Below are 14,439 nucleotides of genomic sequence, written 5' to 3'. Positions count from 1 at the left end.
GGGTGGAGGGGGGCGTGCTGGCCAGGCCCCAGCAGCCGGGCCCTCAGGGGCTGTGCTCCGAGGAGCAGAGGCACGAAAACACGACAGTATCCCCCTTTCCCCCACCCCTCCTTCCTCTCCTGGCTCGGGGTGGGGGACCCCGATTGTTTCACTATCTGGCGGTGAGCAGACCAAGAAAAGGCTTCCTGGAGCCGCCGGGCGGCTCACCGGGCCTTCCTCGTCTCCTGGAGCGCAGACTGGCGGCGGCATCCATGGCCTTTCTTTGCCCTGCTCCCTCGGGGCGACACGGGGGTTCGCCGAGCGCACGGCTACTGTAAAAATAGCCCCGGCGGCCAGCATTGTTCCAGCGCTAATTTGTGCAGCCCCCGGTGGTTATCTGAGCGGCCCATTGTGGGCTGGCGGGAGGGAGCATAATTGGAGGATGTGGGACTCCGCTCCCTCCTCGCGGAGATGTTTTTCAGGGAATGACCCCTGAGCCTCCTCACCCAGAGGGCCCGTCCCGCCCGCTCGGGCTCTCCTTGGATCTCAGGGCTGGAAGGCTCTTCCTAAGGTCAGCCAAGCGTGGGGGAGGCCAGCTCCTGCTCACGCAGGCAGCCGGGGTCTGCTTCCCTGAGACCACCCTGCGTCCCGGCTCTGCCCTCTGAGTCGCAGGCCAGCTGGCCCTCAGAGAACCCCCTAGAAACATGAGGTGGCAGGTAGCAGTAAGTTCCCTGGGACCCTCAGCTCCAGGCCTGCTTTCCTGCAAGACGAGGCCTCCAGCCCCCTTCTCCACACTCAGGACCCCGTCCACCCAACCCCTGCAGCTGAACCAGGACAGTGTGGGGCCTGTCATGTGCCTGGAGTTGGGGGTCTCCCCACTCCTCACTGCCAAGGTGTATCTGGAGATGAGTTCCTCCATCACTGCCACCTGTCCCACCTGTGGCTGCTACCACCCAGGCCGGTGCACCCGGCCTTGGAGAACACACAGCCAGCAGCCCGGCTCTGGCTCCCTCCACCCAAGCTGTCGTCCATGGCCTCACTGAAGACTCACTTGCGCCAGGAGGAAGTCAGACCCAGGTGCCCTCTCAGGGGGGCTCATTCCAAGCCCCTCTGGGGTGTCTGACCGGCCCTGGGCCTGGAGAGCTCACAGCAGCAAGACCTCCGGGTCCTGCCTCCTGTACATTCCTGGCATCCACCCACGTCTCCCCATCGCAGGGCAACCATCCCCGCCAAGCCCAACAGCCCTCACGCCGGCATCCTGCGCAGCCTCCTCACAGGTCTCCCTACTGCTACTCGGCCCGCCCCACCCTCACAATCTCTCCTCAATACTGCAGCTGAAGGCAGCTTACAGAACACACTCAGGTCAGAATGCCCTCCCACCCCCACCCTCCATCACCCTGAGAAGGAAACACGAGCTCCTCACCACGGCCTAAAGGGTCCCAGTGCAGGCACCTCTCTGCGGGACGCTGGCCCCACAGAACGGCTCCAGCTCGGCCCACCCCTCAGGCGCGGGCTCCCTGCATGGCTGCGCCAGACCCTCTGGTGGCCCCTGCGAGAATCAAGGTGTGAGCCCTGGCCTAGAAGCTGAGAGCCACTTTCCGTCTGAGTGACCTCAGGCAAGTTACTCAACCTCTCTGGTCCTCAGTGTCCTCATCTGAAAAGTGGGGCTAAACACGCCCACCTCACAGGGATGTTGTGAGGACCGAATGAAGGCTGCATGTGGCAAGTACTCCCTCACCAGTTGCCGCTAGTGTTCTTGTTTCCGCTGTAATTACTGAGTCCACTCTGACCTCGGGGTATGTAAGGCCCTAGTCCCACTCAGGGCGAGATCAGCAAGACCCAGAGAGGCCAAATGACACTTCCGAGGTCAGGAAGCCGCGACGGCGACCGTGGTGTGCCAGGACCCCCGGCTCTGCCTCCACTGTCCCGCTGCCAGCCCCGCCTGATCTCAGACGGCAGGCACCTTCCCCGGGGTACCTCCATCCACCTTTGCGGGCCGGCCACGAGGCTCGCTGACTCCCCCCCGACACCCGCCAGCAGCCCACCCCCTGCTGTAAGCACTTGGGCCCGGGCCCCTCTGGCTGGCGCTCCAGCAGCCCGCTGCCTTGCGGCCGCCGCCGAGAGCTGTTTTCCTTGGCGCCAGGCCCAGGGCTATTTCATAGTGACCGGGGTACATTATTCCCCATTTTAAGAGCTTCCTCTTTGGTTATTACAGCTACAAGCGATTAGCGTCGGCTCTGAGACAGAGGCTCCAGGACGAAGCTCCCTCCTCGCCCAGCTGGAACCCTCCGAAGTCTCTGTTCCAGGGGTGGAGGCCAGAACCAGCCGTGCCTGACGAGTGACTCGTGGATCACCTGGTCAGCTGTGGGATGTACTTGGACAGATTCCACCTAGCACCAGGGATGCCCTGGATTTACAAGATGTTCCTTTGTTTCCTCCCAGTTTAAAACTCCCAGGGGAGAAGGGCGTAGCTCAAGGGGTAGCGCACGTGCTCAGCATGTACAAGGTCCTGGATTCAGTCCCCAGCACCTCCTCTAAAAATAAATAAGTAAACCTAATTACCCTCCCCCAAAATAAATAAAACTCCCAGATTTTTGAGTACTTTGTGCTGAGCTTTCTATTAAATTTCCTATTCACTCCTCAAACACCCTCATTACTGTAGAAGGGATTTTTAGACCCATTTTACAGATGTGGGGACTGAGGCTCAGGCAGGGAAGCGAGTGGCCTGCCTGAGGCTACACACGTGGGAAGGAGACAGGAGGCAGAATTTCTGGCTGGTCTGCCCAGTGCCTAAGGCACTGGAGCAAAGATCAGGAGGGAGGCCTCTGTGGGCTTTGTAGATGAGCACAAAGGCCAGAGGAAAAGGACCAGAGGCACAGAGCGAGCAGCAGTGCAGGCTGGGGACTCGGCGCCCTGCCTGCTGCCCCCGCCGCCCGCCCCCTCTGGCCGCAGGTGCCCAGCGCCAGCCCGCTGGGTCTCGACTGACTTGCAGATGCTGCTGTGGCTGCCTCCTCTGGACCCACCACCTCCGGCCAAGGCCCTTCCAGGATGAGCTGCCCAGAAGCTGGGGGCTCTCTGCCTCGCTCTCCCCTGCAGAACTTGAACTTTCTCAAGGAAACAGCTTCTCACATGGCTCTCTCTTGTTGAGAACAATGACTTACGTCCCTTGTTGTCACCGACAACCACTCAGGAGTTCCTACCAGGTTTTTAAATAAGAGGGCAGGTACTTCTTCTGTTTCCTTTTTGGAATACTCTCCCCACTCCAAAAGGGCCCAGCACACAGCCGGCCTACAAGATCGCTCTCTGTGCCTGACCAGATGGTTACTGTCTCAGCAAACCTCTGGGGTTTGGCAAGTGGCTCCCAGAATCCTAGAACTGAGGCAGGAGACCTGGATGACAGACCCATTTTACCAGGGATGGGGGGAGCCTGAGTCCTGAATGGCCTCCAGCCCATTGGGCCTGCCGTGGAACCACGCACGCAGCTGGGCCCCTTGTCTGCCCTTTCCTTGTCCTTCCCCTGCCCCCCTCCCCCACATCCACCCCAAGGCCAGTGTTCTGGGCTCACAGAGGCCACAGCTAAGCTGTGTGACCTGGCGCAAGGGACAACCCTCTCTGTGTCTCAGTTTCCTCACTGGTTACAAAAAACGGAGTAAAAATAAAATAGATGATGCCTGTAAAATATCCAGCACAGGACCTGGTATAGACAAGTGGTCAACAAATATTAACTATTATTGAAGAAATCAGCTGACCACATCGGGACTTCAGTACACTACGCGGCAGGCACTGTATCCCCAGTATTTGAAAAAAAGAAAAAGCAAGCAAGGTGCGTGCACACTGATTTAGCACTGTCCTGAGCACTTGGCCAGCATTTTCTTAGTTAACCCCGTCCCTGAGTGCGGTGACCACCTTCAGTTTGCTGACAAGGCACAGAGAGGTGAAGTTACTTGCCCAGGGTCACATAGCAAGTAAGAGGCCGCTAGAGCTTTGAACGGCTCCCGGGTCTGTTCTGGCCTCTGAAATTCCACATTCTCACCTGCTCGGCTGTTTTGGATCTAGTGGCTTTGGCGACGTCACAGAGTGAAATCAGGCCTGGTGCCTTTAAGGTAGCTTCAAGCTACTGGACGGAGCTGGCAAATTCGAGAAGTAGATGAGGGAAGTGAGGGGCCACAAGACAGAGACAGAGGGGGCAGGGCGGGGGGGGCCCGTGAAGCAGCCTGCGCCCAGGGCCACAGGGATGGACTGAGCGGACTGATGAGACAGCTGGACTGGGGCAGGGCTGGGCAGGGTGGTTGGGGCTGGGAACTGGAGGCTTCCTTCAGCAGGCAGGGAGGGTCCCCAGAATTCTCTGACAGATCTGAGGGGGCTCCCTGGAGTACCCTCTGCAGACTCCAGGCAAGGGACAGGCTTAAGGAGGAGGAGAGCTGGGATCAACTGGTAACGCCTGTCCTGGGCGTACTGCCCAATCACCATCCTGGCCCTAGAAAGCCTTTAACAGCTAAGCACCGAAAAAAAAGGAAACTCGTGTTAAGAGCACCACTTCGCTGCTCAGGGTGGCTGTTTCTGAAAGGAAGCAGGAATTAATTTTAAAGAAAGAGTTTTTTTTATTCTTTTCATAAAAGGAACAGCTTTAAAGACTGAATCACTGGACTGGATCATGGGGTCTGTAGCCCTCTGTCTGGTTACCGATTCCTAACTCGGGCTAACTCAGGCACGACAGGGACCTGGCAGGCAAAGGACAGAGAACGGTGGGGAGGCCACAGGGAGAGCCCGCAGCACGTGGGGCCGGGTTCCAGCCCTGGGCAGCTCTCCTCAGCGCCTTTGGGACCAGGGCCACTGGGGCCAGATCCTCCAGCTTCTCCAGAGGTGCTGAAATCTGAGATGTACGTGCATACACAACTTGCAGTTTCTAAAGCGTCGTGTGGCCCGAACACTCAGCGTGTCCCCTTTGCTCAGCCCACGGTCTTGCCCACGGTCTCCGGTCACCCGGGGCAGCCGCAGCAAAGGGCAGGGCAGGCTCGGCTGGAGACGCTGCCCGGCCTGGCCTCCAGGGCCCGACGGCTCGCCCAGTGAGGTCATCCAGGAAGCCGGGCATTGTTTGGCCAGGAACAAAGTCGAAACAATGAGCGACAGTCTTGTGGTCCTAGTGAAAGTGAATTCCATTTGGGGAATTGTTTTCAGCACGACATCTCTGGGGACAGGGCTTGTGCTCTCCTGGGCTCAGGGTCTCGCCTGGGCAGGGCCCTCGCCCCCACCAGCTAACTGCAACCTGGCCCCCATGAAGGCTCGCGTCTACCCCCAGGGACCCCTACTCTGCGGAAAGCACCCTGCCCGGCTCAGGCTCAGCCTCCAACCTACAGAAGCGCTGACTTCGCCCTCAGCCTCATGAAGCCTCCCCTTTCACAGACCAGGAAGCTGAGGCTCAGAGAAGGGGAGGGTCTGGCCCGGGTCACACAGCCTCGCAGCACAGCCAAGATTTGCACCTAGATCCTATCTCCACATCCTTGGTGCCACCCCAGGACATGGCAGCCTCTGCACAGGGACCACCAGAACAGGTCTGCAGTCTGCAGGGGAAAAAGTGGGTGAAGGTGAGCATGTTCTGCAGAGAACTGGCCTCTGGGACATAGCTGGGGAGGGGAGGGCAGGGCAGGATGTGGGCCCAATGTACAGCCACCTGCTCCAGTCCCCTCACAAAAACTGCAGGCGGGTGGGGGGGCGGAGGTGCGAGCAGGCCGCACAACGTGCCCAAAACACAGGAGTCCCCAGCACCGGCCGAGCAGGCCGCCGAGGCGGGGTAAAGGGCAGCAGGTAAGGAGCAGAAAGCTGCGTCTAGCTCCAGCTCTCGTTCTGCAGGTCAAACACGTGCCCTGCGCATCTTGGATGCTGAGGGATGAGCCAGAGCAGTGAAGACCGAATCAATATTTACTGAGAGCCTGCTCCACGAGGTGCCAGGCACTGCTGGAGGAACAGGGGACTCAGGGCGAACCTGCCGCTGACATTCCAGAAGGGGAGACAGACCCTAAACACGTACACGAACAGATATTTATGACCGGGGCCAGCACGCCAAAGACAAGCAAGCAGGATGCGGTGCAGGCGACGCGCACGGGGAGCCCGACAGGCCCCGTGAGGAGGGGACATTCCCTAACGGCAGACGCTCACTGAGGACTGGCTCTGGGCAGGCCTTGTGCTAAGCCCTTTCAGGGACCAATTCATTTACATTCATTGATGCCTCTCACCAGCCCAGATGAAGACATGAGGCCCAGAGAGGTGAAGCTACTTGCCTGAAGTCACACAGCTGGGACTCAAACCCAGGCAGGGGCTCCAGGATCTGTGCTCTTAACCACATTGAAGCTGAGATCTGCATCTCAGAGCAGGGAACAGCATGTGCGAAGCAGGCCACGCTGGGCATGGCAAGGGAACAGAGAAGGCCAGCACAGGACAGAGCAAGGGAGCGGGACACGGGGCAACCCGGAGGGGAGGCCAGGCCTGGAGGCCAGGGGCAGAATCTGGATTTATCCAGTGGGTGGTGGGAACCCCTAGAGAGCTGTGTGCTGCCCCAAGGAGGGCTCAGCCTGGGCAACTAAAGGCCTCGCACATCCCTGCACGCTGGGCGCCCTCCCCCGCTGCGAGGGGGTTTTTCCGTCTGTAAGCTGCTGCCAGTAGGGACTTCCTAGTGGGGGCCTGCAGCCCTCGGTCTTTTGCAAAGAGGGACCAGTCGAGGATGACTGGCCATAACTCCTTCCCTTTGGCTAAGGGGCACAGCGCGGGTGACCCAGGGAAGAAAATGTGTTGTGCGTCGCGTCCAGACCCCTCGGCCCTCCGTGGGTGAAGCCCCGAGGCTAACTGATCTGGGACAAGTCACTTCCCTGCGCCCAGCAGGCCCCTGCTCCCCTGGGGCCGCAGGAGGAGAAGCCCAGGCTGCCCCACCTGCACTGGGCCCCCACCCGCGGCTGGCCCAGGGCCACTGCAGGGGCTCCTCTTCCTGCCCTCGGGGTGCTGATGTCCCAGCACTGGGGGCTCGTTTGGTCACAGTGTCACAAAAATCGTTCTAAATTCAGGAGGAGGACAAGAGTCACGTGTCTGGTCAGAGAGGCTTCAAGGAGCTGGTCCCATGACCCCCTCACCCGCCCTCCCCAGGCTGGGCCCCGCCCCGGGCTCCTGGGGGAAGGAGGGGGTCCAGGAGTGGTCAGGCTGCATGGACTCTGTCTGAGGGGCCTTGGACCCCAAATGCCACTTAGATTTCCAGAGCCACCGCCCAGGTAAAGGAGAGGAGGCAGGAGGCGGGAGGGCCGCCACGTCTGCCGGGGGTGCTGGGGGCCTGTTTTCACGCACGGGGCGGGTGAGTCAGCAGGCAACGGCCTCCTGGCACTGAGTCACCAGCCACAAGCCTGTCACTCTTCTGCCCCCAGCCCAGCACCAGCAGGGTTCTGCCGGAAGTGGGGGTGGAGGGGGTCAACCATGATCCTGAGGCCGGGCTGCAGAACCCAGGATTATTTCTGGAGGCCACAAAGAGAGACATGAGAAAACAGAAAGGCTCGTTTTTTCATTTCCTCAAACTTCCCCTTTTAAGCTCTAAGAAGCTAAAGCCGCCCTCCCCTCACTGGCTGTGAACAGCAAACAGAGGGCAGCCCCTCCCTGGCGCTGTAGAAACTGGAGAGACAGGCCATGGGGGCAAGGCCAGCTAAGGGCACGCCCGAGGCCCAGCCACCCCCACCTCTGTCACCAGGGCTCTGCCGGAAGTCACAGCTCCACGGAAACCAGCCAGGCAGTCCCCGCTCTTGGCCTCGGCGTCCCCATCTATAATATGGGCGCCACATCCTGCCTCCGTGCGCGGAGCCTCCAGGCTCAGCAAGCATCTGTAAACAGGCTCCCTGTTCCTCTTTCACACCCGTTCCTCCTCCAGGAGGGAGGACTTCCTTCTTCCCTCCCAGCTCCACCCTCACCTCTCCCCCACTCAGAAAGCCAGCCCAGGGAGCCTGGAGCCTGTGGACGGAAACAGCTCGGGATTCAGCGAGGCGGAGGGCTGCCCCCCAACCCCCGACAGCACAGGGGCGTCACCTGGGCTTTTGCCCCACTGTCTGCAAGTCAAGTTTCAGGCAAACTCTACCGTCCAGAGCCCACCCGCAATGCCCAGGGGCCCCCAAACCACCCAGCCCAGGCTTTCCCAAGCCTCCGCACCTTGGTTCCTGCCCTCCCCCAAGTCACTCACAGGCAAGCCCACAGGCACACAGCCCCGAGGACCCCCAGTGCCTTCCTGGGGGTCCACAGGCCACACCACCTCTGCGCCACACTCCCAGGGCCTGCTGCCTGACACCTGGGACAAGACCCAGAACCGCGAGTACCTTTGGGGGCCCTCAGTGTAGGAGTAAGTCCCTCCCACTTTGCAGCTGTGAGGGTGCCTCAGTTCGGGTGACGGAGCAAAGAGCTGGAGATGCGAGACACAGCAGGGCTGTCCACACACCCCCTCTGCTACAAAGAGAGGAGATGGGTCCCCGGCATCTCAGCACAGTTCCCCTCAAAGGATCAAAATTCTACAAAGCTCGGCCTTTTATTGAGAGAGAAGCCCCAAATCTTTAGGAAGTCAGTTACATTAAACAACGTGTTCTCTGAGCAAAACTGAGTTGGAAGCACATTCTCCCTCATCCTCTATGGGTTTGCCCAGTGCTAGGGATCCAACTAGACCTTGTCCCAAAATCAAAGGCTCCAAGTGGGGCCTTAGAGGTCCTGGCATGTGTGTTCGCAAGCCCACTTTCGAGATGGGGACACCAAGGTCCTTGACCCACAGCAGATCAACACATGAGACCCCGGCCCTTTTCTCAGAGGGACCGTCAAAGCTGGAGGGAACTCACTGCACAGAGAAGAAACTGAGGCTGGAGTGGGGTGACCGAAGTTAGGGGCGACGCCAACACCCCAGCCCGGTGGCGCCCGGGAGTGCCAGAGGCTGGAAGCAAAGGTCTTATTCCAAACCTGGGTGGATCGGATTCATATCTGACTCCGTCAGGTTGGCGAACGCTGGCGCAGCAGCAGCAGCAGGGACTTCCAGGGCTGCAGGATGGGGCCTAACAGCAACTACTGCTTGGCTGGAAGGAAAACTCAGCGTTAGAACCCACCCTGGGGGTGGGGTGGGGGTAGGCTCGAGGGAGGACTGGCACTTCTAAACCCTGGCTTTCCTGCACGTGCAGAGAACCTCCCAGGGCAGCCCAGAGGGCTTCCGTGTCCCTTAACCTTCTCCTGCAACTCCACTTAGGCCTTGACCGCACCCGCCAAGAGCACGGTGCTAGGGACTGGGCACTCCCTCCTTCTGGCCTGTCACTCAAGCAGTGTCACAAGACGAGGCCACCCCAACCCCTGGGAACTCCCCAGAGGCGTGCCCTGAACTCTGCTCCCACCTGCTTAGAAACAAGCTGGTTTCTAGCAAACCCCACTGCCTGCCATGTTGCCCTCAGCTCAAGAACTATCAGTGGCTCCCAGCTGCTCAGAGGATAATCATCTCAATTTCCCCACCTGGAATCCAAGGCTCCTTATACTCGTCCACCCCATCCCCAATCTCTGCTGCCTGATTTCTCCTCTTGTCCTGCATGGGTCCCAGGGCCTCCTGGTTCTCCCCGACGTTACCCCAACTCCACCATGGGCTTTGCTTATGGGTTCTCTTATGTTTAGGTGGATCCCACCCACCTTGAAGACTTGGCCTAACTGTCACCTACCAGGATGCCCTTCCTGCCCCCCTACCCTTTCCCTCGCATCCTCCTCTGCCCCAGTTCCCCAGGTGCTGGGCTCTTGTTCAGAACTGTGCAACTCTAGACAAAGTTCAAAGTTCTTGTGGGGACACCTTAGTTTCTTCTCCTATAAAATGGGCCTCCTAATCTGTAAACCATCCCTCCCTGAAGTCTCTGGGCTCATGGGCAGAGTTAGCAGATGCCCAAGCTCCTCACATGTAACTGAACATAAGCATCGCCCAGGACTCTGCAGACGCCCGCCCCCCGCCCCAGACCGACTGACTGCCTCCTCACAGCTGTTAAACCAGCCCCCAAGCAACTCTCAGAATCAGGTGAGGCTGGGAACAGCGGCGCTAAGGGCTGGGAGATGCCGGGTAAAATGCAAAAGAAATCATCCAATGAAAAGGACTCCTGCCTGGGAGGCTAACGCGCGTGATCGTGCACAGGCGTGCGCACGCGTGTGCGCATGTGCGTGGTCTCCTTGGCCAGACTGTGGGCAGCTGGGGGCCGGGCCGGCTGGGTTTCGTCTGCCAGCCCCGGTGAGCCCAGGGCTACCCCAGTAACCATCTGCCCCACACGTGATCATCTGCCGAGGTTAACTCCCTATTACCACTGCTCCTTAGAGTACCCCAGGGAACGGGCACTTTGCCCCATTTTACAGATAAGGACACTGAGGCTCTGAGGGGAGACATGACCTGGCCCAAGGTTACTCAGTGAGTGAGTGACAGAGCCAGGACTGAACCCCGGGCAGGCCAGCCTCCTTGTTACCTGCTTGTTAAAGTGAAAAAGCCTGAGAACTGAAGGTGAGGGCAGGCAGGTGCATTCCCTGGGGCCTCTGGGGCGGGGGGTTGAGTGGGCTATTCTGGTGAGCATCAGAGACACCCCCCCCAACCCAGGAGAAGGGGGCACACGAAGGAAGCCGGGACCTGGCTTTGAAGCCTGGTGAAGGGCAGAGGCCAGCTGAGCAGGCGTCTCCAAGGACAGGGACAAGGTGTAGGGCATACTGCCAGGGACGTGCAGACCCCCTGGCTGTCACCCTAGCAGTCACTTGTTTTCTAAGGTGGAGGCAGCAGGTGGGGCCCTCTCTCCCTCAGTGAAGGCAGTAAACCCTCAAATGGGGGTTTCCTCCAGTACAGAATGAGGAATAGTACCTGCCTCTTAGGGCTGCTGAGATGAAGTAAGCTCACACGTACGGACCGCTTAAAACAGCACCTGGGCAGTCACGCGCACTCTCCCCCAGACCAGCGGCGGCCTGGAGGCACAGCTCAGGCCCTGCGGGGCGCCTCCTACGTGCCAGGCCTGCTGGGCACTTTGCAGATCCCCCACGGAGCCCGGACTGGGGTTCAAACACAGGTCAGCCAGCTCTGAGGTGCGGGGCTCACCTTAACATCCTTGCCGCCTGCTCCAACTTCCTCTCCCACAGAGGTTTGGACTGGGGGACCCTGGGGTCCCCGCCAGTTTTTCTGCTGATGAGGGGCTGATCCCTGGGGATCTGAGTTTGGATGCGGAAACCTCCCCTCACCCCCCCCAACCTAGACATGGGATGGGATGGAGCCGGCGTCCCAGGTGGTCCTCACACAAGGTGTCAGTACCCTTTGGGCCCCTGAGTGGCGCCACCTGCTAAGCCCGGGGTGGGGAGGTTGGAAGTTACAGGGGCTGAACTTGAGGGCAGACAAAGGCTTTGCTGGGAAACCCATGGCTAGAACTACGGACCAGCTACTTGGAGCAGAGTGGCCAAGAGGCCTCCCTCCTTCCCCGGGTCACAGCCAGAGACCCTGGACAGCTGTGAAGGAAACCTTCACAAGGGGAAGGTGGCCTCCCTGGTGTCCCCCACAGTGGCTGAGGCTGCAGAAATCAGATTCTGTGACCCCTCAACTCCTGGCAGCCTTGAGACTCCAAAGGTCCTACCTAGAGGTCCTTGGGTACCTGAGACCCCTCTCCTGGGAGGCACTGAGTGACAGATCAGCCCAGGGCCCCTGTGCCCGGAGTTCACAGACAAGGAGACTCAGCCCTGAAAGGGGAAGGGGGCTTGCCAGAAGGCCCTGGAGCCAGGGCTGAAATCCAGGCTCTGAGTGACCCTGGGCAGCCTACTCTGCCTCAGTTTCCTCAGCTGTAAACGGCGGCTGACAGTGGCATCAGCCTCCCAGGTGGAGGGGCGACCACATGAGCTGATGCAGGGGAACCGCTCAGCTAGGAAGGGGGCCAGGCACGCAGACAGGTGACACTTGGATATCCTGTGTGAGGATGAGCATCTGTTCACGCCGCGGCTAATCTCAAAGGGCCGACTAGGAGGAAGGTGAGACAGGCAGGACCGTGGCTCAGAGCTTGAACCCCCTGCCGCCCAGGGCCAGGCCCAGGCCCAGGCCCGGCCAACCTGAGAGAAGCCTCCTCCAGCCCGCGGTGCGGGCAGCGGCTAAGGCCTGGCTGGGAGGCGGCTCCCTCTTAAACAGGAGTATCCCGCCTCCTAACACTGTAGCCTTCTTACTCTGGGGGCGTTAAAATGTCTTTCTTTCATAACGTCACGGCGAGAGCAGATGGCCACTTGTATAAAGCTGCCATGAAGGGCAAGAGGACAAGGGTGCCAGCTGACAGTGGGCCCCGCCGCTCCTCAGCCCCAACTGGATGTTTGAACCTGTACTAGTTCTTGAAATTCAGCACCATCCTCTGGTCTCATGTGCCCATTTTACAGGTGGGGAAACTGAGGCCGGGATGCACAGTGTTTGAACTCTGAGCCCTACCCCTCCAGTTCCCTCTCCCGCCAACTCCTGCGTGGATGCCTGGGACCAGCTCAACTCCGTTCCTTATGTGGGGACCCCCTTCCCAGGCTCAGGAAATCCAGACCCCCAAGTCCCCAGAGGCTCTTGACTTCAAGGGAAGTCCCCGCCTCTTCACCCAGCAGCTTACCTGCGGTCAGCTCAGGGGCTAAGAGGCTCCATCAGGAAAGGACTGGGGCTGAGGAGGTGGGTAAACAAGAGGGCCCCACTGGTGGTCTGGGGTGGGTGACCTGGGCGAGCAGTTCCAGCCAGGGGAGCCATGGCCTGCTCCGTGCTGGATGCCTCTGAGGAAGACTGTGCCCCAACCAGGCCCCCAGCGGGGCCACTGGGTCAGAACTTGGAAGCACCAAAGGGCTCCCACATTTGTCCCCTGATCCCCCTCTGGGGCGGTCTCCCAGGACACCGTCTCCTAGGCAACCGCAGCGACTGGAGACCTCACAAGCTTGACTCACAGAAGGCTCTGAGCGCGGGGCCAGGGACACGGGTGGCCAAGCCCACGTGACTTACCTGAGGCCCGGGGAAATGGGAGGCATCAGAGGCCTGAGAGAGTACGGAAGATGCCCCGGACCTCGGCTCCAGGCCTCAGAGTATCTGTTCGTGAGGTCACAATGCCCCTTCCAGCACAGCCCAGGTGCCCAGAGACTTCGCTCTTCAGAAAAATGCGGCTGATTAGGAATGTCCCTGAGCAGAACTAAAGCCAAAGAGAGGGTTCCTTTATCACAGAGCTCACCGCGTCTACACGCCATCGCTGTGAGGTCCTGGGCTGTCACAGCTTGGTGCATTTCCACAGGCCATTCCAGTCCCGGGAAGGCACATCCCTGCTCTTCTCCAGCCTCAGATGCCACCTCCTCCAGGAAGACTTCCCGACCACCTCTCACTGCCCATCTCCCAGTGGGACGATGCACTCATTCCTCAGCTCTGATCCCCGTGTCTTCCTCCCAGGGTCTGGGTGCTCCAGGGCAGGGGGCCAGCCTCCTCCCAGGAGGCAGCGGATGAGGACCCTGGTCTACCACTATCATAGCAACCCTCTGTTCTGATTCCAACTGTCCTTACGTCCTGGAAACAGTAATAACTGTGGCTCACGTGTGCCTGGCACTGTGCTGGGCACCTGATACGATTCTAGCTAATAGTAATTTTTAAATCATGCTAAATATTTTATTTCCTTAAATCACTTTTCACTGATGGTGACTGCTCACTTTTCTTCTCTAACCAGTCCAAAGTTAATGAGACTTTATAGTGTTTTCAGAGAGTCTGACAGAAAAAAAAGCACACTTGAAATGCCTTAACTGTATGGGAAATCCTCCAGCTCCCTGGTCTGAGCACCTACGTGTGCCTGGGGCATCTCCTGGCACTTGGGTTCAGTATTTTGCCCAGTCCTTACCAACCACCCTATGAGATGAGGGACTCTCACCCCATCTGAGGCTCAGAGAGGTTGATCAATTTAACCAAGGTGGTACAGCCAGCAAGAGACAGGGCTCCAGAGTGCTGAGCCACGGGCTCTGGGGCATCTCCTTGGCTATGACCTTTGACACCAGGAGGTCCCCCCTTTACCTGACACAGGAGAAAACCAAGGCCGGCAAGAGGTAAGGGGTGTCACTGTGTAAAGTAACCAGCTAGAATTAGAGCCCAGGCCAGGACCCAGATCACACATGTCCTCGTGGACTAGGACATAGGCAGCCTCAACCAGGGGACGGCAGCCACCAACACGATGCGCCTGGCTGAGGCTGTGTGCTCTGCCATGCGCCTGCCGGGACGGCGAAGCACCACCCCGCAGGCCGGGAAGAGCTTTTCAGCCTTTAAACTCAGCCTGCCCAGGGCTACTGTCCAGAGGTGTGGCTAATCTTGGGGACCGGATGCAGGCAAGGAAGGCTGCAGGGGCTCTGTCCGCCAGCCCACAGCGTACCTGCCGCCTTCACCCTCTCAGGCCTGAGAGCGCCCCCACCTCCTCTGAGCTTTCTCACCCTGGTTGCCGC

The 14,439-nt window shown here is 59.5% G+C and overlaps 1 protein-coding gene across 4 annotated transcripts in view; it reads right to left on the bottom strand.

Moving 5' to 3' along the window:
- The window catches only part of SLC6A6 (solute carrier family 6 member 6), a 75,688-nt gene that overhangs the window by 38,401 nt on the left and 22,848 nt on the right, over nt 1-14,439 (bottom strand). Inside the window, exon 2 of one of the 4 annotated variants that reach the window (XM_031470987.2) lies at nt 8,944-9,056. The exons of 1 other annotated variant lie outside the window; for it this stretch is intronic. In XM_031470987.2, coding sequence (XP_031326847.1) covers nt 8,944-8,962 — 19 coding nt within the window. In that variant the 5' untranslated portion in view covers nt 8,963-9,056. Of the gene's footprint in view, nt 1-4,012; nt 4,121-7,690; nt 7,823-8,943; nt 9,057-14,439 lie in introns of those variants that run through there. 2 more of the 4 variants (XM_064496203.1, XM_031470989.2) reach the window with 2 other exon arrangements.

The sequence above is a fragment of the Camelus dromedarius genome, chromosome 17 (genome assembly GCF_036321535.1).
Source record: "Camelus dromedarius isolate mCamDro1 chromosome 17, mCamDro1.pat, whole genome shotgun sequence".
Taxonomy (NCBI): Eukaryota; Metazoa; Chordata; class Mammalia; order Artiodactyla; family Camelidae; genus Camelus; species Camelus dromedarius.
Note: the sequence above shows the minus strand (reverse complement) of the source record. Positions and strands in the feature narration are given on the sequence as shown.